The sequence below is a fragment of the Cetorhinus maximus genome, chromosome 6, assembly GCF_964194155.1.
Source record: "Cetorhinus maximus chromosome 6, sCetMax3.hap1.1, whole genome shotgun sequence".
Classification (NCBI taxonomy): domain Eukaryota; kingdom Metazoa; phylum Chordata; class Chondrichthyes; order Lamniformes; family Cetorhinidae; genus Cetorhinus; species Cetorhinus maximus.
Window position 1 is genome coordinate 35007815 of NC_135884.1, and position 24790 is coordinate 35032604.

General features: G+C 42.0%; 1 protein-coding gene across 2 annotated transcripts in view; it reads left to right on the plus strand.

Moving 5' to 3' along the window:
* Positions 1 to 24790, plus strand: part of abhd6a (abhydrolase domain containing 6, acylglycerol lipase a) — a 100671-nt gene that overhangs the window by 71438 nt on the left and 4443 nt on the right. For both annotated transcript variants that reach the window (XM_078543600.1, XM_078543601.1), the window contains exons 7-8: positions 4500 to 4554; positions 16547 to 16647. In XM_078543600.1, coding sequence (XP_078399726.1) covers positions 4500 to 4554; positions 16547 to 16647 — 156 coding nt within the window. The remainder of the gene's footprint in view (positions 1 to 4499; positions 4555 to 16546; positions 16648 to 24790) is intronic.

The following is a 24790-nucleotide window of genomic DNA, read 5'->3' on the forward strand; positions in this document are numbered from 1 at the left end:
AATGGCCAATGGATATTTTTCGGGCTGGAGGAAGGTTTGTAGTGGAGTTCCCCAGGGGTTGCTATTAAGACCCTTACTTTTCCTGATGTATAATAATGATCTAGATCTTGGTGTGCAGGGTACAATTTCAAAGTTTGTGGGTGATACGAAGCTTGGGAGTGTTGTGAACTGCGAAGAGGACAGTGTAGAACTTCAAGAGGACATAGACAAGTTGGTGGAGTGGGCAGATAGGTGGCAGATGAAGTTCAATGCGGAGAAGTGTGAGGTGATGTGTTTTGGTAGGAAGAACATTGACAGACAATATAAAATAAGGGCTGAAATTTTGAAGGGGGTGCAGGAGCAGGAAGACCTGGGTGTATATGTGCATACATCAGTGAAGGTGGCAGGACAGGTGAAGAGAGCAGTTAATAAAGCATATAGTATCCTGGGCCTTATTAATAGGGGCATAGAGTACAAGAGCAGGGAGGTTATGCTGATTTTATATAAGACACTTGTTAGACCTCAGCTGGAGTATTGTGTACAGTTCTGGGTGCCACATTATAGGAAGGATGTGAACACATTGGAGAGAGTACAGAAGAGGTTTACAAGAATGGTTCCAGGGATGAGAAACTTCAGCTCTGAGGATAGATTGGAAAGGTTGGGACTGTTCTCCTTAGAGAGAAGAAGGCTAAGAGGAGATTTGATAGAGATGCTCAAAATCATGAGGAGACTGAACAGAGTAGATATGGAGAAGCTGTTCCTGCTCGTAAAAGGATCAAGAATGAGAGGGCACAGGTTTAAAGTGATTTGCAAAAGAAGCAAATGTGATGTGAGAAAAAACTTTTTCACACAACGAGTGGTTCGGGTCTGGAATGCACTACCTGGAAGTGTGGCGGAGGCAGGTTCAATCGAGGCATTCAAGTGGGCATTAGATGATTATTTGAATAGAAACAATGTGCAGGGATGCAGGGTAAAGTGTTTTCTGCACTGCTTCTCTTTGCCATTTTCTTCTGGATCGCTGCATGGAGGCTTCTTGTTGCAGCCAAGAATGGAAGTCCTGGCTGAAAGTGCACTAAAACGTAAGTGCACAATGATCTCCGTAGACAGCAGCAATGTGTGCAGTGTTGCTGTTGATTGGAAGATTTGGTCCAACATCTTGATTTTCAGTAGAGGAGTCATGGTCCAGGGGAGGTGGGTGAATGTGTCAGAGAGCTGGCATTTGACCTCCGCTAGGTAAAGGTCAGTTCGTCAGACAACGGCAGGATTGGCCTTGTCAGCAGGTTTGATGACAATGTTAGGGTTGGATCTTAATAAACAGAGTGCATGAAGTTCAGAGGGAGATTGATTAGAATTAATAACGGAATCAGAGAAACTGAGACAGGCGATGTCACGCTGATAGTTCTCAATGAAAAAATCTAGAGAGGGTACAAGGCCCAGAGGGTGGGCTCCAAGTAGGTTTGCCAACTCTGGCTGGACATACTCCGGGAGATGTCAATGGAAGTGATGTCACAGAAAGCCGGCAGTGTGGTGCAAGTGAGTTCTAAGGGAGCACGAGAGAGGCAAAACACACCCAGTTTAATTAGGCAAATGGGATGAATTGGCAGCGAGGGTGAATAACGATTAACGTTTAGAGGGAGAAAAAGCTTTACTCTTAAGGGGCTCAATGCAACATCCGACGCCATGGTTTCAAACCGTAATATTAAAAGCTACTAAAACTGAGGAGAAAATAAATGTTTCTTTTCTCTCTCTCTATCTGTGTTTATAATGTAAAGATCTGAGGTGAAGTGATCTGAATCCTGATTGCACTCAGACTAAGGCTAGCTGCTCACGCTCGATCCCTCAGTGAAATTCAAACACCACCAATCCCATTTCAGCATGCCAAATTGCTGCCAAGTGAGTCCTCCTGGCTTTTTTTTCTGGTTTAAGGCTTGAATTTGATTGGGCAGTACCACACCAGATGTGATGTTGCCAGATCGCAATGCTTCATGATGGGAGTTGTTGTTTCTTCCCCTTTTTGGTGTTTGCTACTGATGACTTGGTCCAGCTGTGACTCAGAAGTATGAATTATTTGATTGATTTGCCTAAAATCTCCTGTATTGCTTTATTTGGCCACCAGGGTAGATTCCTGGCCATTCTGGGAGGGTTGGCAACCCGAGGTCCAGGTGAAGATGAATATTGGAGAGGGATAAAAGGGTCCGTTGTGCAGGGCTTGGGGGGGGGACACTTTGCTAAAGAAGTCAGTGTAGAAGGAAGGTGATGGAAAAAGAGCTCAACTTTGTGCCGAACTCAGAATTCATTTGAAGTGGGAGCAAAAGGGGATGCAGTTGAGACCTTTGCTAAAAACAGATCGCTCAGAGTCCGAAGGGAAGGTCAGAGGATATTGTGAATACACCACAAGGGGTCATGTAGGAAGAAGGGTAGGGTCAGAGGGAAATGAAGGGGAAAAGGGATCCAGAAGGGTGTTGGTACCCTGAAGCTTGTGATCCTTCACACCTGAAAGGGAGAAAATTGTTTTTTTCCAATTGTCAGTTTGGTAAAGTGGTAGTGCTCTTGTTTCAGACTCAGAAGGTAATGGGCTCACACCCCACTAAAGGACTTAAGGACGTAATCTGAGCTAAGACTTCAGTGCAGCACTGAGGATATTCTCAGGAAGTGCTGCATTGTCAGAAGATATCAGAGATGTAAAAGATCCCATAGCAGCATTTGAAGAAAAACTGGAATGTATCCTGATCAACATTTCTCCCCCAACCAAAATTAATTAATTGATCATTTAGTTTATTGCTGTTTTTTTGGGACTTTGTGTTTGTCTTTGCCTAAATAACAATGAGTAAGAACATAAGAAATAGGGGCAGGAGAAGACCATACATCCTGTTGAGCCTGCTCCGCCATTCAATATGATCATGGCCTCAACTCCACTTTCCCATCTGCTCCCCATATCCCTCGATTTCCTGAGAGACCATAAATCTGTCTATCTCGGCCTTAAATATATTCACTGATGGAGCATCCACAACCCTCTGGGGTAGAGAATTTTTGAGATTCGCAATTCTTTGAGTGAAGAAATTTCTCCTCACCTCAGTCCCAAATGATCGACCCCTTATCTTGAAACTGTGCTCCCATGTTCTAGATTCCCCAGCCAGGGGAAATAATGTCTCAGTGTCTACCCTATCAAGCCTCTTCAGAATCTTGAATGTTTCAATGAGATCAACTCTCATTCTTCTAAACTCCAGAAAATATGGGGCAGAATTTTATGATCCCCTGGCGGTGGATTTGCAGGTGGATGGACCCATAAAATTACCCGGGTGGCCTTCATCTTCCCCCTCGCAACCCCCCCAACCGACCTGCCCACAATTTTGCATGAGGCAGGCAAGGCCTAGGGACCCACCCTCACCCCAATTGAGGCCCTTTACTTTAAGGCTGCTTCCCACCCAGTCTCAGTTTTGAGGCTAGTTGGAGGAGTTCAGGGGCGGGGAGAAGCACAGCAGATCACCCTGCTTGGTTGGGTCTTGAGCTGGAAGTGAGGCCTCCCTCAATGACCCCCTTTCCACTTCGGGCACCTTCTCCCAGGTCTGTCTCCCCACGGCGCTCCCTCCTCCCCAGCCTCTCCATCAAGACACCTCACTTCCCTCCCTACCGTGAGACCTCTGCACTTACCTGGTCCTGGTCTCCAGGACTTAGAATCTGGGGACTGCTTTTTGTCCCATTCCTGGCCACTGCTGCCACTGGCGCTGCTGGGACTACAGCGCTTCCAGCCAATCAGATTGGTCAGTAGCTCTCTGAGGCTGAACCTCTGCCTGAGTTGGGGGGCCGGAAGTCAATTAATGCTCTTTGAAACGTTAAATGGCTATTGGATTGCTGTGATTGGAGGGGATGCATTCCCCACTGACTCTTCAGGTGGAAACCCCGCATCCGAAAAATGCTAACCATAGATTATAGAGTGCACTATGAAAAATAAAAGTCATGGGCTATGGGGAGACAGGCAAGAAAGTGGCGTTAAGGCCACAATCAGATCAGCCATGATCTTATTGAATGGTGGAGCAGGCTGGATGGGCCAAATGGCCTACCCCTGCTCTTATTTCTTATGATCTTTGGCTATGAAGTGATTTGCAATTTCTTGTGCAAAGCACTATAGTAATGCAACTTTTCCTTCTTGCCTCTGAAATTGGCAACTATTCTGTATGGAGAATCGGCAGTTCAAACCTACAGTCCATCATTGTGTGACACTATCCGCCAGCACACTTGTACCCTTTTCTTCTATACTGCCTCAGTTATTAATCCAACCTATCTCTCCATTGGTTCACATGATGCCATCAACCCACTCATTGATAATTATGAAGCTATGTAAATAATGGCCAGTTTCTGAAATTTCTAGAATTACAACTGCCAGGTTGTAAATGGACATTATTTAATAACTTACTTAAATATAAAACTATAAGTAAATTGGATCTCCACTAGGATGCAAACATAACTGTGGAACATATATTCAAATGTGACTAACCCGACTAACCTTGTGATTTTCTTAGATTCTTCAGGGTCTTGTGGATGTTCGATTGCCTCACAATGACTTTTACCGTGAACGTAAGACACTTTTATTTAATATGTATGTCACTCTTTCCTATAAATTGGTCGATTTAAATTTACAACTGCCTAAGATTAGTGGAGAAGATGTGCTTCTGGGGCAGTTTTCTTTGGGATATATTAGTTAAGACACTGTTTGTTGTTCCTGATTCTTGGTGATTAGTGCCAGAGTGTGCCCATTTGTCCATCAGGATGGGTATCTTCATTGTAACATCTTATCCAAAGAGTGACACTTGCAGCAACATTGCACTTTAACATTTAATTAGTAGGAACTCAAATTATTATCTGCTACACATTTAGAAGTGACCCACTTCAATAAAGCTAATGAAATAACTGCCACATCACTCAAAATGATTTATGTCTATATATAAGCCAAAAGTAAAAGCAGGGTTCTTAAAAAGAATTACATTGAACAGCACAGAAACAGGCCATTGTGGGCCAAATGCTACATGCTCGTTGTTATGACGCAGCAGATGACGTGTGCCAGGCAGATCGAATCCATGAGGGAAACTCGATCCCACTATCACAACGGTTTTGCAATTTGTATTTATTTCGAGATGTGTGCGCTGAATTCAGTAGTAATAAGTCCACCAAGACTTTAGAGGTTTTTTTAAAAACTAAAATTAAAATAGTTATTAACAAAAGAAAAGATTTCAAGCACATACATAGCTCTACAAATTACTACTATAAGAACTCCTAAAATCCTGAATTCACCTGGCTCCCAGTTACACTCTCTTAAAGGAAGTGGTCCAAAAATAGATATTTCAGATTTTAAACAGGTCCAGCAAATTAACACAATACCATGGACAATGGAATTCAAAATGAGTTTCTCCAGTTTCGGTTTCTGTAGACAGCAGTTTTATGCACAAATGCTGGAGGCTTCTCACACTTCTGTTAAATCTTACAATGCCTTCCCTGACACACAGCCTCATTCTCCTTTTAAAAATGTAAATTCAATTGTTTCCATATGTCTTTGGAACTTTACCTTTCTTATAAAATACACCATTGGGTGATGACAGCCCCATAACTTTTAGGGAAGAATTTTCCCGTTGGTGTGCGGGGGCGGGCCCCACATGTCCGAGCGTAAAAAGACCCATGGTGATGTCTGGCGACCGTCCCAACGTCACCGTGCGCCATCGCGATATTTCGCTGGCTTGACACAAGTGTGGGCAGCTGTGATCTCCAATGTGTGCCCGCCATTAATTAATGGGCCACATAAAGCCCTTGACTCACCAATTGATGCTGATTTTTCGGCACCTGTGCAATCTTCAGGTCGGCGTACGGGCGCAACGGGCAGACAGGTAGGACACATTTATATAACGGGTGGGATAAGAGGGCTCAGTGGGGTCGCAAATGTGCTCTGTCAAATATTAATTTTTAAAAGTTTTTGAAACTTGCCTGTGTGATCTGCAATACTTCAAAACACATACCAGCTGCTTTGTCTGGACTCTAAACCTTCAGGTCAGCACTCTGCAGAGAGGAATCTTTTCTGGGACTGCAGGTTTCTGGAAGCCTTCCCTTAGCCTGGGAATGGGAGCTGAACTCTCCACTGGAGGTACCTCCTCTGAGGAGGAAGGGAGGGCTAGAAGGGGGAGGAGACCAGGAGTGTACATTCAGCCTCCAGAGGAACCACCTTTAGGAGGGCAGGCGCAGGCACAAGGGGTGCAGGGCCAAGAGGTAAACCAAGGCTGAAGGGGCTGCAGAAGATGCCACTATTCTGCTTCCAGGGTATACAGACAGCAAAGCAGCTACCTCAATATGTCTGTACTGCCAAAGGAGGCTCTGTCTTTCAAGGGAGACAGTCAACTATATCTGTCAGATGATTGGGCCTGAGATCTCCACTAACTGTGTGGGTGGACAACCCATGCCGGTGGCTCTAAAGGCCACAGCTGCCCTCAACTTCTCTGCATCTGGCTCCTTCCAGGGGTCGGTGGGTGATCTTTGCGGTGTCTCCCAATCAGCTGCCCACACTTGTGTCAAGCAGGATACAGACGCTCTGTTCAGGTGTGCATTGACCTTCATCCTTTACCGTTGGAACCAGGCAAGCCAGATACAGCGAGCCAGAGGCTTCGCGGCCATTGCTGGCTTGCCCTGTGTCCAGGGTGCAATAGAATGCACACGTGGCCATCAAGGCTCCAGCAGGTGAGCCCGGTGCCTTTATCAACAGGAAGGGCTTCCACTCCATGAACGTGCAGATAGTGTGTGATCACAGGATGCTGATTGTTCAAGCCTGTGCAAGATACCCGGGCAGCTCCCACAACACCTACATCCTCAGACACTCCCAGGTGCCGGGGCTCTTCAGTGCTCCAGCCCGGCTTGATGGCTGACTGCTGGGTGACAAGGGCTATCCCCTCAGAAGGTGGCTCATGATGCCTCTCCGCCATCCAAGAACAGAAGCTGAGCAGTGGTACAATAGGAGCCACGCCTCCACAAGGGCTGTGGTGGAGAGAACCATCGGTCTTCTCAAGATGCACTTCCAATGCCTGGACCGCTCAAGGTACTCCAGTACCCCCCACATTGTGTCTCGGTGATAGTGGTTGCATGCTGCGCTCTCCATAATCTTGCGCTGGAAAGGGGGGACGCAGTAGACGATGAAGATATCTACGCAGTGGTTGGGGCTGCACACGATGACTTCAGCAGTGAGTCCAAGGATGAGCATGCACAGGGAAATGCTGAGGGGGTAGACCCTGACCCGGGCATACTCCAGGGAGGCAGGGACACCCAGGAGGCTTTAATCCAATGAACCTTCAGCTAGCACACCACATATGGACCTCCAAGACAAGCCTGGGCTGCAGTCTCCATACTCGATACCTAAGTGCCAAATCTTCCAGGTTAGGAACAGTAACTAAGGGCCTTGTTAATAAAGCTGAATGTCCCACAAAGCACTCATAACATTTTTGGAAACCATACACATGCAGAAGATAAGAGGTACCCTCATCCATGGTCACATGTTTGAATTTAATATCACAAGCAAAGAAACTTGATGAAACAACATGACAATGGTGTTCCAAAACAAAGCAAATCATAAAGACCTCATCTCGGGCCAACACAAAAGCACCAGTGATAAACCTGTGATGTACCTAAGGTGCCTTATGTTTTCATTTCTGGGTGCTACGTCCTGGTGCTGCTCCATCGCTGGGAGTGGCATCTGAGACAGCCTGCTGACTCTGCTGTTCTGTTGGTCTCGATAACCTTGGCGTTCGTCCTCTGGCCTGTGGAGCCTGTGCTGGCCCCACCTGGGAGGGAGCTGCCAGTTCCACAGCTGGCATCTCCCCAGACATCGCAGCCTCACTGGATGCTATGGTTACTGGGAGAGGGGCAGAGGAGCTGCCACCCTCATCGGGAGCACCCTGAGAGGTGCCCACAGAGACGACAGGCAGATGTGAGGTCGCTTCAGACCTCCCTGCTCACCATGGATGGATGGGCACCAAGCTGGGAAACTTGGTGCCCAGACCAGCTCCCACACTGGCACGGACCAGTTGAGGTCACTGCTGATGTGAGGGCTTGCTGGTCAGAGTGCATCCCCAGGAAGCCCTGATGGGTCTCCTGGAGGAGCCTCTCCACGAGAGTCGCCACTCTCTCCATGGAGGACGCATGGTGCTCGGACATGTGGCTCATTGCTTCAGCGATCATCCACGTAGACTCCTCCACCACGGAGACCAAGCCAAGCATAGCCTCATGTATCTCCCCCAGATGCTCCCGCACACCCGGCAGCATTTCCTGTGTTTGCTCCGTCACACGGACGACTCCAGAGGCACATCATCAGGGCACCGACTGAGCATGTGCCTGGTCCCCTGCAGTCCTCTGACTGCTAGTGCCATGGGCACCCTCTGTCTCTGCCAGCTCCTCCAGCGACTCTGAAGTGCCCTCACCGCTGTGCCCCAGGACACTAGCCGATGTTCTAATTCCCACCGAGGTGCTAGTATCTGCGCTGGTGCCTGCCTGGCAGAGATGGTGTGATGCTGGTGAGACCTCAGGCCCCTCAGGTGTGAGAGGGGGCCTCAGCTGCTCCTCCTCCTGGCCCTGCTCTGCTGATGCTGAAAGGAAGAACAAGGACAGTGGATCAGTTAACATGGAGACAATGTCAATGTACATCCCTTTCCCCCGCATCCATTATATGCTCATCCTTCCATAAGCAATGGTCAAACCATGTTGCAAAATTAAAACATTTAATGTTCAGCACTGCTACGGCTGTTGGGAGAACAATGCTGACCTCACTGCTGGGCAAACGTACCTGCCCGTGGCACCCCAGCCTCACCAACACCGGTGGACCTGGGCGCGTGGCGCCTCTCCAAATCCAGGGCTTCCTGCTCAAACCAGCCTGGCCACTGCCAGTCCTCACACGCTCTGCAGAATTATGAGCATTCTTCTCCTGAAAATGAGAGACGAGCTTTGATTAGTGCAATTGCACATGGACTCGCTTCACGCACGACCCACCCCAACCAGAGTGGGATATATCAGGGCTCCAGTGCCTCCTCACCCCGCTGCTGCCGAACACTCACACAAAGGTGCCAACTCGGCTGTGCACCCGCCGAACTGTCAAAGGCCTATTAAGGCCTGTTAAAAACTAATTTAAATAGTTAAATGAGCTGCCCATCCAACCTTAAGGCCAAAGAAGGCCTTCGCATTTTTCATGAAACGGGCGGGGTGAGGTTTCATGAAGTGTTTAAAAATTCAATAAAAATTATTTTAAAAATTCATTGACATGTCCCAGCTCATGTGACACTGTCACATGAGGGGACATGTTTTAAAAGTTTTTAATTACCTTATTCATATGTTTAAAAGTTAAACAAATCTCCCTGAGCCACCTCTGTGCCTCAGGGAGATTTCTGCGCTCTTTTGCATGTGGTTTAATGAGAGTTTTGTATAGCTGAAGCATGACTTCTACCCCCTTGTATCCTCGTCCTCTAGATATAGATGCCAACTTTCTATTAGACTTTTTGATTAATTTCAGTGTCTGTTCATGACATTTTAATAATCTATCCACATGGACTCCCAAGTTACTTTGAATCTCCATTGTGGATGTCCTCATATTTGCATATATCGAAATTCATTTGCCACAGTTTTGCCCATTAAATCTACCAAGGTCTGTTTGTAATGTTACCTTTCCTCTACATTGCTTACAATGCCACCTATCTTTGCGCCATCAGCAAACCTGTATATGTGGATTTCTATCCCATCATTTAAGCCGTTATTAAATATGGTGAATAGTTGAGGCTCCAGTATAGATTCTTGCTGGACACCATGAGTATAATTCTGCCAATTAGAGTATCTCTTTCCATGCAGCAAATTTCTTGACTAGGTCAATCATTTCCCTTCAACTTCATGAACTTCAACTTTAGCTAAATGTCTCTTTTGAGGGACTTTATCAAATGCCTTCTGAAAGTCCATATAAGTAACATCCACAGACATTCCCCTAGCCACTATTTATTTTAGTCACTACTTCAAAAAATGCCATCAAATTTGTTAGGCGTGACCTACCCATGCTGGCTTTCTCTGATCAGCTAAAGATTTTCAATGTATTCAGTCACCCTATCTTTAAATAGAGGGGAGAATTAAGGCCACCTAGTGTGAGGTGCACCCGGAAGCGCTGAGCGATCTCTGTGCGGGTGGGGGGAGTAGGCTGAGTCACACATGCACGTGAAAGAGCCCAGAAATCTCCCTGAGGCACGGAGCTGCCTCAGGGAGATTAGTTTGATTTCTAAAAATTTTAATAAAAAAAAACAATTAAGACATGTCTCCTCATGTGACAGTGTCATGTGAGCTGGGACATGTCAATGAATTTTATTAAAAAATTTTATTATACTTTAAAAACCTTCATGAAACCTCATCCCGCCCACGGATGAGGTTTCCTGATAAATGCAAAGGGCACCTGGGCTCTTCGCTTGCTCGCCAACCTTAGGGTTGGACGGGCAGCTCAGTTAAGTATTTTAATTGATATTTAAATAGCCTTAACAGGCCTTTGACAGTTCAGCGAGCGCGCAGCCAACTCTGGTGTGTGCCCGCCGAACTGAAGATCGGAATGACGTGGGGTGATGTCATTTTACACGTCGGTGAGTGGGGCCCACCCCCGCTCACCGACCTGAAGATTCTGGCCAGAGACTCTAATAATTTCCCAACAACAGATGGTAGATTAACTGGCCTATAATTCCTGGGTTTCCCTCTCTTAACTTTCTTAGATAACAGAGTGACATCCACAGTTTTCCAATCTAAAGGAATGGTTTGCAAATTGAGAGTACTTTGGAAGATTATAGTTAGGCACCTGCAATGTTCTCATCTACTTCCTACAAAGCCCTGAGATTTGTCAATTTTTAGCGCCATTAATTTCTGCATTATTGTGATTTTGCTCACATTTATCTGGGCAAGTCCCTGAGCCTGATTCAATATTACTTTCTTTGGGATGTCTGGTATGCTGATCTCTTCCTGTACTGTAAATACTGATGCAAAGTAACTAGTCAACATATCTGCTATTTTTTTCATTGACAATATCACCATTATTGGTTTTCAAGGGCCCCTCGTTACTCCTGACCACCCTATTACCCTTTTCCCTAATGTAATTGTAAAAGTTTTTTGTATTGATTTTGATATTCCTTGTAAGTTCCTTTTCACACTCCTTTTTAGTAGCTCTATCTGTTTTGTCACCCGTTGCTATTTTTTGTATCACACTCACCAGTATCTGAACTATTTTCTGCATTTTTGTACACTTTTTCTTTTAGTTTTATGTTGTCTCTTACCTCTTTGGTTGTCCTTGGCTATCTTTTTGGAGGTACAGCTCTTGCCCCTTAGGGATATAAACCAGTTCAGTAGCACATTAAATTATTTTTGAACACCTCCCACTGATCTCCTGTTGCTTTACCCAACAACAGATTTGCCAGTTTACAGTGGACAGTCTTTGATTTATCCCATTGATGTCAGCTTTACCCAAATCTAAGTTTAAGCTCTTCAACATTTTCCACAGTCTCCATAAAGAGTTATATATGTAAGAGTATGTTTTTATAATAAATGATAACCATGGACAGGTAAGCAACATCCCACAGATTCATATCTTTCTTCTGACTAAACTTTCCAGGATTTACTTGTACATGGGGAAAGAGTTATATCTTTACTTTCTCACAACCCTATCTTTCAAGGTTATTACACTAGATTGTAACATTTTTAGTTTTTCTCCAATATTCTAATTTCCTGTCTTTACTCCTCTTACCTGTGATTCATGTTAGGATATGGTTTGCTGTGCACTTTGTCCATATGGTTGTTTTTCATTTGTGAGCTTGAGTGGTGAATGTCAGCAGATCGTTTATGCTCATGAACACTACTGCACCAACTGTTATTACATACTCTATTATTGTGAATGCATCTTTTTAAGAGCCTGATGTGCACCTATAAAAATTTCCATAACCAGATACCTGGGCTTAGAAAATGGGTCAATGCAAGAAAAAGTGGGTCACTTTGATGTCCCTTACAAGTTGCTGATGTAGAATAAAATTTCCAAGTTTTTGCATTGTTGCCTCCTTGTGTTATGGAGGTGAATTAACATAACATCTTACTGATTTTCTAATAATTATCTGTAGGTTTTGCTGGTAGTCTTTTTCACAGATTTATGTTGTATACATAAGGCATGAACCCACAACATTTCAGATCAGTAGTAAAAGCAGTAAGCTACCAGTAAACCAAGAGCAAGACATTAATAGGATGAAATTGGAAAATGTAAAATTAATCTTTCAGTGCTGAATTTTCTGTCATTAAACAAATTAATAATCATTAGTTAATAACACAATTATTTATAGTTGAATTAAAAGCTACAGTAATCCTCTCTCTCTCCTATTCTTTACAGTTTTCATGTAAAATAATGAGCAATGGTGGTATGTGAAATACCTCACTTGTACCCAACCTTTGTGTGTAAGCATGGTATTGTGTTATGCTATTTAACTGTGTGGGGTACCAAAGCTGAGTCCGATCCTGTCCTCACGTGACTTCCATATTGCTATCCAATGATCCATTGCCAATCAGGAGAAAGAACATAGTGTCTGATTTTTCTCCTGTCTAACCTGGGGTGTTGAAACTAGCTATAGTGTCCCCATTTCCATCCCAGCTGAGATTATTAACTCAATGAACACTAGGGGCAGAATTTTTCTCTCGTCGGGTGGATGCGCACCCGACCTAAATGAGTGTAAAATGGCGCGCGATGATGTTGGGCAAGTGCCCCGACGTCATCGCACACTCGTGTGATGTTTCGGTCAGGGGGCACGCGCAGGAGTCAGCAGCACTCCCACCAACAATTAAGCGGCCTATTAAGGCCCTTAATCAATTAATTGAGTAGAATTTTTCGCTGCCCATCCAACCATTCAGTTGGCGGATGGGTGAAAAGGCCAAGCGGCCTTTGCATTTTTGGTGACCAGTGATAAAAAAAAATAACTTTTCACACTCCTTTTTAACATGTCCCGGCTCAGGTCACTGACTCTGCCCTAGGAATAAAACCTGGGAAGAATATTTTGGTCAAAATTTTGCCCTCGTTGGGCAGGCAGGCCTGGGAACTGTCGGGAAGCCGACTGCCGCCCGCAATCAGGCCCCGATATCGATTTCACGCTGGCTGGCCAATTAACAGCCAGTTAACGTGAAACATGCGCTGTAGCATTCAGTGCTGCCGGGGTGGGGGCAGGAGGAGGGTGAGCGCGGAAGTTCGCACATGCGCGCAAGTAAGCGCAATGAAATCTCCCTGAGGCACAGAGCTGCCTCAGGGAGCTGGAGATTTATAATATTAAAAATAAAAGAGTTAGCAATGTTAAAAGCATGTTTCTTCATGTGACTCTGTCACATGAGCAGGGACATGTTATGAATAAATTTTAAACATTTTTATTTTATTTTTAATTGCTGTTGGAAACCTCATCCCGCCCCGTAGATGAGGTTTCCTCAAAAATACAAAGACTGCCTGGCCGTTCCGCCTGCCCGCCAGCCGTAAGTGGAAAATTTAATTCAATTAGAACTTTAATGGCCTTAATAGGCCTGTTAATTGTTGACGGGCGCGCTGTCGACTCCCGTGTGTGCTCACCGACTGAAATATGGAGCAAGTACACAATGATGTCGGGTTGCTTGCCCAATGTCATCGTGTGTCATTTTACACTCAAGCAGGTCGGGCACACACCTACCTGCTCAGCGCAAACTTCTGCCCTTAATATCATGAAAACAGCCCCGGCTCATGTGACTCTGTCATGTGAGCTGGGACATGTTAAATAGGAGTGTAAAAAGTTTTTTTTTAAATCACTGGTCAAAACCTCATCCCGCATGTGGGTGAGGTTTTGCCAAAAATGCAAAGGCCGCTTGGCCCTTTTGCCCACCCGCCAGCCAAATGGTTGGATGGTCAGCGAAAAATTTACTCAATGAATTAATCAAGGGCCTTAATAAGCTGCTTAATTGTCGGCGGGCACGCTGCTGACTCCAGCGTGTGCCTGCCAACCAAAATATCGCACAAGTGTGCAATGATGTTGGGTTACTCACCCGACATCATCGCGCGTCATTTAACGCTCATTCGGGTCGGGCACATGCCTGCCCGACGAGAGAAAAATTCTGCTCCTTGTTTTTTTATATGCAGTTTATGCACTTACTCCATCTGGTGGCTGTTGCGTGGAGAACACTAACCCTTGTTGCTGACATTGTTGTATTTGATAGCATTTACCTTATCTTTTAAAAGCAATGCTGGCTTAAGAGATACATCACTTAATTTATGCTTCATGTGTGTGTTTTGTGATGGTTAGGACTGTAGTCTTGTATGGTAAACTTTTGGAAAATTTATGAATTAGTCATTGTAAAAATGTCAGAAGTCATGGAAATCGTAGTACAAAACTTCATGAATAGTCACGGTTTTCTGGTAAATAGACCACCTTCATTTTGCTGTATTTCTCTTCTTCACACGGTCTCTCTTCAAGTCTGTTGTTCTCTCTTACTTCATTCAGCCTTTCATCTCTTGTTTATTGGGTGGAGCTTTCAACGTTGGCAGGGGTATAAAAAGGTGTGGTATTGGATTGGCCATTCATTATACACCCTGGCTCATTTTACTTTTTACTGAAATCTTTTCTTCAACCTCCCAAATCCATGACCTCCACCAGTTGGTAGGACAAGGGCAGCAGGTGCATAGGAACACCACCACCTCCAAATACCCCTCCAAGTCACACACCTTCCTCATTTGGACGTTCATTCGTTATTTCTGGCTCACAAACCTGGAGCTCCCTACCTCATTGTGGAAACACCTTCACAACATGGACTGCAGAGATTCAAGAATGTCCAACACAACATTTTCAAAGTGCAACAAGGGATAGGCAATAAATGCCACCCTTTCCAATGATGCCCACACCCCAAAAAACATACGTTTTTAAAACTATGACTTATTATATACAAAGTTATTATTACCTCTTTGGTCTTTTGGCCCTTGTTATGGCTTTATTCATCTGCAGTCATGTTTTTAACAAATTACTTACTTGAGCCCCTTGTTGTCTTTGTTCCTTTACACCCTGCAGCATCTTTTCATTGAGAATATACTTTCATTCTTCACTTTCCTCCCGAAGTGCACTACCTCATACCTCACCATGGCCAGGATTTGACGGCCCCTCCGGCCCTGCAGGATATTGCAGTCCTGTTGAACTGAATGGAGATTTAAGTGGCTCGCCACATCCACTAGGGGGAGTCAAGCCACGGCAGGGCCATAAAATCCTGGTCCATATTAATTATACCTGCCTCCTATCTGACCTTTCCACTAACAAGTCTAATTCTTCCTCAATTTTTTTCATCATCCCACTATTTGCCAAACCCTGCATTCATGTTATGAGCAAATTTGGATATTGTGCATTTTATACCCAAGTCCATCCTATTGAGAACCAAAGTAGACCCAGTAATGAACCCTGGATTAAATTACTTCTGACCCTTCTTCAATCAGGGCAATATATATTAACGCTAACATTTTTACTCTGTACATCAACCAACCTTTCACTGATACTGCTACATTGGTCCATGATTTTCTGTGGCAGGGCAACTAATGGTGTCTGCCATTATTTAGACTTGCCCACTTAGTTTTTTTTTGCCTTTTTTTTGCATGGCATGTTGCTAAGGGTGCAAACTGATAACGTTGCAGTGAAGGAAACTGGGCATCTGGAATCTGAGTGAATAGGGAAGGCAACTAACTCAACAAATAAAATATGCAAGATTGAGAAATTAACAATGCAAGAACTGAGAAGGAAATGTAAATTAGAGTAGGTGAATTCAACTTCAAAACAGGTAAAGAAAGAGAACTGAAGATGTAAAGAAAAATTAGATTACGAGCAAGAGACAAAGAAAATGTTTTTAAAAAATAACATTTTTAAAATCTCCAACATCAATTAAAACCTGAAGGAACAAAGCTTGACAGTTAATTTTCAGTGCCAGTGAGATTCCTAGGCAGTACTTAACACTGAACACATAGTTAAAAGAATCTTTGACAGATAATCCAGGCTTAATTATGTATGCAAGGATTTTAAATGGCTCCAAAAATGGCACCTTTGCAACACTTTAGAACAGCCGACTCTACCTTTTTGTGGCAAGTTTAGTTTATATCTGTTGTGCCAATCCTGCAATTTCACACTATTCAATACATTTCAATAGTGAGCCAAACAGCAAAATGGTGTTTTTGCAAAGCTAACAATCCAGCAATGCATCTCAAAGAGCAACTTTTGCATTTCTGCTTTTAACCATCTGCCCCTCACTTGAAGTTTCTGTATCATTTGCGAGCCCTGTTAGCCTCGCTGTTATTTTGGCACGTTATGGTCTATTGTCTTTTATATCATACAGCTGAATTTTTGTAACTGGCTCCCTTATCAAATGAAGTGCAAACACTTGAGTGTTGCCACCAAAGAGTATTTTTTAACTATGACAGAAAAAAAAACCCTTATCATTACTTAGGTTCAAAATCTCACAGTTAAGTTTTTAATTTTGTGACTTTTTCAATTCTATCTCCTGTGACTATGGATAGTGTTTCTGGAAATAGTTGGAGAAAACTCAAGACACACTTTGCAGGAAAACGTGAAACTAATCAGAGCTCCGACTCAGGTCATTTGGGGAAAGCAGGACCAGGTAAAAATCTGTAATTATTATGTTTATATTCTTTTGCAGTTATATTACTGGCCTAATAACAACATACTGACAGATAAAGAATCTCTTGTTGAAACTCACTGTTCAGCTACTTACATTTATAACTTGAATTCTAATGCAGAAAATATTGGCACTATTTTTCTTAGAATGAAAACGCTTGTTACAGTACAGTAGTTTTCATAACCTTGGGGCGTTTGAAAGAAAAGCTTGGCAGCCAATTTGTGCACAGCTAAGTCTCAGAAACAGTAATGAGATAGAAAGCCAGCCAATCTCTTTAGTAATGTTGATTGGGTGATAAATGTTGGCCAGAACACTATGAGATTTCTTCAAATAATGCCAGACAACATCTACATCCACCTTAGAGCGCAGATGGGGTACTTCCTCTGTACTGCACTGAAATATCAGCCTAGGTAACGTGTTCAAGACTTAGACTGGTCTTTGAAGCTATAACCTCATGACTCATGGGGTGAGAACACTACCACTGAACCAAAGCTGACATCACTTGTCAATACCATCGCTTAAACAAATTATAATGAGGAACGTTATCCAAAATCCAACCATTACATAATTAATGGATAAATCAATTTTTTTGCCTACAATTTTTCTCTCCTGCTCATTCATAAAATGAATCATGTTGGGGTACAGTTCCATAAATACTTACTTCTGTAAGTATTGTAGCCAAGTGCTCTTACTATAATTATGATCCTAGACAATGTAGGTTGAGTAGGGACCTTGTGGCAGAATCAAGTAAGAGTCAGTGCAGCAACATAAATTTGAAAGTAAAATCAAAGGCACATTTTTAAGAATTGAATTATTTTTGTGTAAATATTTTAAAAACAGCTCTATCACATTTCATAACTTAGATTTAGATTAATTTAATGTAATGTGATGATCCTTGACCCGGAAGGAGTATAGTAAGGAAAATTTGTAATTCCCTTGAATGGTATACGGAAGCTGTAATTGTTTTTAAGAATGTTTGAAAAGGATTTTTGAGAGTTTGCATCAATTGTGAAGGGATCAATTGCATTTTTCTTAGATAATAAAAAATACTGATCCATTGTCATGAAAATATAATAATATTCATAATGTTATTGAAATTTATTGTAAAAGTAGGAATAGTGGGGTTTGGATAGCTTGTGTGTGTGTGTGTGTACACGGTGGGGGGACTTAATTGAATTACAGACAGCTGGTCTGAAGGCTTTGATGAATTGGAAAAGAAGCTAGGTTTGAAATGCTAAATAAGTAAACATAGCTGAAGTTTTAGAATGTGAGCTGTAAAGGAAAATTTGCATTTTTAGATAAGCCAGAATAGTTTAAATTTCAAAGGTCAGGATGAAATGTTACACTTGGCCAGAAGAGGCCAAACAGTGTCTTTATTTTTCCCAAAGCTTACAGATAAAATTGGTACTATGAAAGAGTTTTATTATTAGAAAGGTAAAATCCAAAGACTTATTGAAACAATGAAATTTGCATTCAAAGGGGAAAATATGTATAAAGGAGAGAAGCCAAGTGCAAGAAGAAGGAATTCTAAGACCTAACAAGTGTGAAAAGCTTCTAGCCTCTATATACCAAGCTGCTGCCTATAGGAACCAAAGCTAAGAGAATTCACTGTGAATATCTCTGTCCAGGGTATTGTGTGCTTTGCCTGGGTCTGTTAAAATCTGCTTTGTTTTTTACTGTTGCCTTAACGGGGGTGTAACTGGGAGTCAGATTACTTAGGGGAGCTAGGAGTTATCAGAGTAGTAATTTGTAGGCCCATGTATGCGCTTAAAATTATTTCTTTTATTAATAAATATTTAATTTTATTTTATTTAAAGATCCCTAGGACTTTGTGGACTGATTACTACGGAATTCAAGGCACGCATCTCGAAATAAAAATACAAATTGTAAAACAGTTGTGGCAGTTGTTTCAAGCTTCCCTCTGGGAGTTGAGCAGCTCACCACTACCTTCTCAAGGGCAACTAGGGATGGGAAACAAATGCTGGCCCAGCCAGTGAAGCCTACATCTCATGAATGAATTTTTAAAAAGCTTATCATTTACCATAATAAAAACAGAAAATGCTGGAAAAAGTCAGCAGGGCTGACAATATCTGTGGAGAGTGAAACAGAATTAACGTTTTGAGTCTGTATTACCCTTCTTCAGAGCTCCACAGATCCTGTCAGACCTGCTGAGTTTTTCCAGCATTTTCTGTTTTTATTTCAGATTTCCAGCATCTGCAATATTTTGCTTTTATCTTAGTATTTACCAACCGCTGTGTCATAACAAAAATTTGGGGCTTGTTCAGGAATATATTTGAAATTCCTTAATTGGTTTAGAGTTGGTGAATCTTAAGGTTACGAGTACAAGAAGCACTTTGAATTCACAGGAGGTTTTTTTTAAGTGGTGAGACTGCAAAATGGCTTTGGCAGTTGCTAAGACTTGTCTGGGAGTTGAAGTTATAACTTTGGTTTACAAAAGGTAAATAAAACTAAATTAATGGAATTGGCAGATTAGTTACAATTAGGATTGCCTGCAGGGGTAGGGAAATCAGACATAATTGAAGGTATAGCACAGCATTTAAAATTGGAAGGAATACCCAAGAGATCAAGTTCTCCAAAGGGTGGGTCATTGGAATAGGTTCAAATTCAGTTGCAAATGAAAAAATTGGAACTAAAGGGAGCAGAAAAAGAATAAGAACAGGCATTCCAAAGGGACTATGCAGAAAGGCAGAAGAGAGAAAGAAAACAGGAAAGGGAATTAGAAATGGCGAGGTTAGAAAAGCAGGAAAGAGAAAGAGAGTGAGAGAGAAAGAGAAAATTCCATCTTAAAATGTTGGCAATTTAAAAAAGAGACACCAGAAGGTTAGGAAGGACTTATTTCCAGATCAGAACCTGATGGGGAGATGTTTACATTTATACAAGTTTGAGGAAAGAGATATTGAAGCATTCTTTATTTCATTTGAGAAGATAGCTAAACAGATGAAATGGCCACAGGAAAACTGAATATTGTTGTTACAATCCAGGCTGGCGGGTAGAGCACATGAGGCTTATGCTTCACTGGCAGAGGAAATGTTGATGAACTACGATGTGGTAAAAAAAGGCTATTTTTGGTGCATATGAGTTAGTTCCTGAGGCATACAGGCAGAACTTTAGGAATATGAGAAAACAGCCTCGGCAAACTTATATTGAGTTTGAGAGAGTAAAACAAAGTAATTTTGACCGGTGGGTATGGGCACTGAAGATAGAGATAACATATGCAGTTCTTAGAGAAGTAATTCTTTTGGAAGAATTTAAAGATTCAATTCCTTCGGTAGTGAGAACTCATGTGGAGGAACAGAGGGTTGAAATGGTAAGACTAGAAACAGAGATAGCTGATGATTATGAGTTAGTTCATAGATCAAAACCTTTGTTTTGTCACCCTTTTAAATCAGAGAACAATAGAAAGTGGGAAATTGAAAGGAAGTCAAGTAGTCAGGGAAGAGGAGTAGGTGGAAATTCCACAGGAAGTTTTTTCTCAATAAAAAGGAAGGTGTTGATGGTAGATGCGACAGTCGAAAATTGAGGTGTTTTCATTGTAATAAAGTTGGACACACAAGTCAGTGTGTTGGAAATTGCAGGGAAAACCTGTTGGGATTATTGGGGTGCAGACGTTCTGGAAGTAAAAGTACTGTGGGTTCTGAGGTTCAGGCACAGGAGAAGCCAGTGGTTTGTGTACAGGTAAAACAGGAAGCAGTGATAGGTAAAGAAGTGGGAATGTGTTCACAATTTACCCAAGAGAGGTCTGAGGAGCAGGCTGCAGAAATGTTTAAAGATTTTGTATGTGAAGGGAAAGTCTTTCCACTTGTATACGGTGGAGTAGGTAAAGATGTTAAAATGTTAAGAGACACAGGGACTAGTCAATCCTTAATGTTGTGGGATAGTGACATTTGTTGTTCAGAGGGAGTTTTGCAGGAACAGGTGACAATAAGTGGGGTTCATGTAGTTGATAAACCTATTCCATTGTGGAAGATAAATTTAAAGAGTAAGTGGAAAACAGGTGAGGTGATTGTTGGAGTAGTGGAAAAATTGCCCATTGCAGGGGTCCAATTTATTTTAGGTAATGATATAGCTGGGTCCCAGATGTGAGTGATGCCCATGGTCATTGAGCAGCCTGTAGAAGTGTTTTCCACAGAAGTGTTGCAGAGAGAACATCCTGGATCGTTTCCAGATTGTGTGATAACAAGATTACAGGCTCATAGGTTGAAACAGGGAAGTTAAAATGCAGAGAGGAGGTGTGGAAGTCCAATTAGCTGACACTGTGTTTGATAAGATTGTTCAGGAAGAAAGACTGCACAATGCAGCTGAGGTGTTTAACTTTTTAAAAATTAATTCATGGGATGTGAATTTCGCTGGCTAGGCCAGCATTTATTGCCCATCCCTAAACTGAAGGCAGTTGGTGGAGTTACAGAAAATGGATACGCAAATAAGACAGTTATATCAAACACCTTACTCAGAAACAGAGGCAGAATGTATTCCAGAATGTTATTACCTTAAGGGTAATGTTTTAATGAGAAAATGGCGGCTTTATCATGTTTCCGCAAATGAAAGCTAGAGGAAAGTGCATCAGATTGTTATATCATTTGGAAATAGAAATGAGATTCTGAGGACTGTTCATGAAATTTCAATTAGGAATTAGAAAGACACAGGTGAAAATACAAAATATATTTTTATTGGCCTGGATTGCATAGCGATATCATCAAATTCTGTAGAACTTGTCACATGTCAGATGATAGGGAAATCACAAGCAGTGATTAAGCCTGCACCTTTAATTCCAATTCCAACATTTGAAGAACCTTTTACTAGGGTCATGATTGATTGTATGGGACCCCTCCCTAAGATTAAAAGTGGAAATCAGTACTTACTAACAATAATGGATATGTCTACAAGGTTTCCTGGAGCGATACCTTTGAGAAATATTACAACAAAGAGAATTGTGGAAGAGTTGACTAAATCTTTTACAAGATATGGTTTACCTAAAGAAATACAATCAGATCATGGTTCAAAGTTCATGTCACAGCTGTTTAAGGAAGTAATGAACAGTTTGGGGATAAAACAGTTTAAGTCAACAGCTTACCATCCCGAGTCACAAGGGGCTTTGGAAAGATGGCTTCAAACTTTAAATCTCTGATGAGGGTGTATGGTCAGGATTGTAAGCAGGATTGGGTTGGGGAATTCCATTCTCGTTATTTGCTATTAGGGATGGTCCTAATGCATCGACTGTTTTAGTCCTTTTGAACTAGTTCATGGTCATGAGATGAGAGGACCACTGAAATTGATTCATGAGAAATTGGTGGGTCAAAATTCAGAAATGGAGCTCCTGGATTATGTATCAAACTTCAGAGAAAGATTGGACAGAGCATGTGAGTTGGCTAAGGAACATTTAAAAATATCACAGCAAGTGATGAAAGTGAAGGCAGACAGGAAAGCTACAGCTCGTAGTTTTGTTGCTGTGGAGAAAGTGCTAGTTCTGTTACCAGTACTGGGTGACTCGTTAAAGGCAAGGTTTAGTGGGCCTTACAGGATTGAAAAGAAACTGAGTGAAGTAAATTATTTAATAAATGCTCCAGATAGAAGAAGCAGAGGGTGTGTCATGTAAATATGCTTAAAAAGTACTTTGACAGGGAAGAGGACCAAAAGGAGGTGATAGTGGTGGTAGATAAAGAGACAGAGTTAGAAATACAGGATTCTAAAATTGATTTTCCTCTAATCAAATTAGATAATGAGGGGGTACTTGAAAATTTAAATGTAAGATTGAGTTACCTTCCAGGCAAGTGTCAAAGTGATTTGGAGAAGCTATTGCGGTCTCACAAGGCTATTTGTGGGAATAAGCTGGGGAGGATCAATTTAGCTATACATGATGTATGTGTAGAAGTTTCATCTTCGATAAGGTATCATCCTTATAGATTAAACCTGGCAAAGTTATCACAAGTACAGAAAGGAATTGATTTCATGCTTCAAAATGATATCAGCGAGTCTAGTTGATGTAACTGGAGTTTGCCTATTGTGCTGGTACTGAAACCGGATGGATTACAAAGACTGTGTGTGGACTATCAAAAGGTGAATGTGGTGACAAAAGCGGATTCGTATCCTATACCATGGTTGGAAGATTGCATTGAGAAAGTGGGATGATCAAAATTTATCACTAGGATTGACTTGCTAAGAGGATATTGGCAAGTACGGTTATTGGAGAGAGAAAAGGAGATATCGGCTTTTGTGACTCCAGAGGGACTATATCAGTTTAAAGTCATGCTGTTTGGTATGAAAAATGGACCTGCAACATTTAAAGACTGACAAATAATGTAATTGCAGGACTGAGCAATTGTGCCGTTTATTTTGACAACTTGATAGTTTTCAATGAAACATGAGAGGAGCATTTACAACATCTGAAAGAATTGTTTTGTTGATTACAAGAAACCTTTTTGGTGATAAAATTGGCTAAAAGTGAATTTGCAAAAGCACAAGTTACGTATCTAGGCTATACCATTGGAGAAGGTAAAGTGGCTCTGAGAGATGTGGAAGTCAAGGCTATCATGGATTTCCCCATGCTTACAACAAAATGAGAAGTTTTGAGATTTCTGGGCTTGAGTGGGTTTTACCTGAAATTTGCACCAAAATTTGATCATGTGGTTGCTCCATTGACTGATCGATTAAAAAAGAACACAAAGTTTCGATGGGCACAGGAGTGTCAGACGGCATTTGAAAGTTTGAAAACTGTATTGACTACAACACCAGTTTTGACAGTACCCAATTATGCCAAGCAATTTAAGTTGGCCGTTGATGCAAAAATTGGGGCCATTGTTACAAGAAGATGACACTGGAATTGCGAAACTGATAGAGTATTTTTCACGGAAGTTGAATGTACAACAGAGGAGATATTCAACGATCGAAAAGGAGACTTTGGGTCTGGTGTTAGCATTGCAGCACATTGAGATTTATGTTTGAACAGAAGTTACACTCTCCGATCCAGCAACGACCACAGAGGCTCAGGCTTCCTTTTAACTGGTTTTATTCAAGCATATGCAAGGGAGCCGCAATCATTCCTAAGAAGGAAGACCCAGCTCCCTGATTGATCTCATTTCACTACTTTTGTACTTTTTCTTATCATAACAGATTTGAGTACATTTGAATACATCCAATCAGTAACCAACACACCGGTTCCATTATCTCTATCCTATTGAGTACATAAACATGTGATTTTGCTAACAAATTATTCTAAAGGATGTATACATAATTATATTATCCAATCAAAATTAAAACACGTACACAAAGACCTCGGTTCTTACAATTCAAGAATGTTTGTGTTTCATCAAAGCCCCCTCTTTGTCCATTGTTCATCTTCTCATATCTAAACTAACACCATCTGCCCCTTCCCTATCTGAGAGAGGAGTACACTTAACCTAATTTACGTCATACTTTTGTCTGCAGTCTGACTCTCAAGGCTGTGCAATGTTCGTCTGGTAATCTTCAACTCTTAGTATGTTTAGCAGCCATGTCTGCCTGGAGATTTTAGGGGTTTTTCAGTAAATTCTTACTGTATTCTCTTTTAGCATTTTTAATTTCCCCCTAACAATGTTGCAAACAATTAGTCAGAGACAATTGTTTATACAGGGCACAATCCTTTAAAGTTTCTGGGCAGATTTCAGACCGAAGTGCAAGGCTGTTCAGATGGAGTTTATTACTGCAACCATTTAATCTACAGATTTTACATGTGGCTGGACGAGAAAACCTGATTGCAGATGCATTGTCGAGAGTTTGAAGCTTAAAGAAAAAATTGGACATTTAAAACCTGGACACTGGACTGGATTGATTTCTGTTGATGTGAAGGATTTGTATGTATATTGTTATGTTAATGCATGAATCTAGTAATATAATAGTGTAATAAGTATAGGAGATAACGTAAGATGGGCTAAGAAAATAAAGCCATCTTTTTAAATCATGACAGTTCATTTTTCAATAAGGAGGGGAATGTCATGAAAGTATAATAATATTTGTAATGTTATTGGAATTTATTGTAAAGTATGAATACTGGGGTTTGGATAGTCCGTGGTGGGGAAAGGGACTTAATTGAATTAAAGACAGCTGGCCTGAAGGCGTTGATGTATCAGAA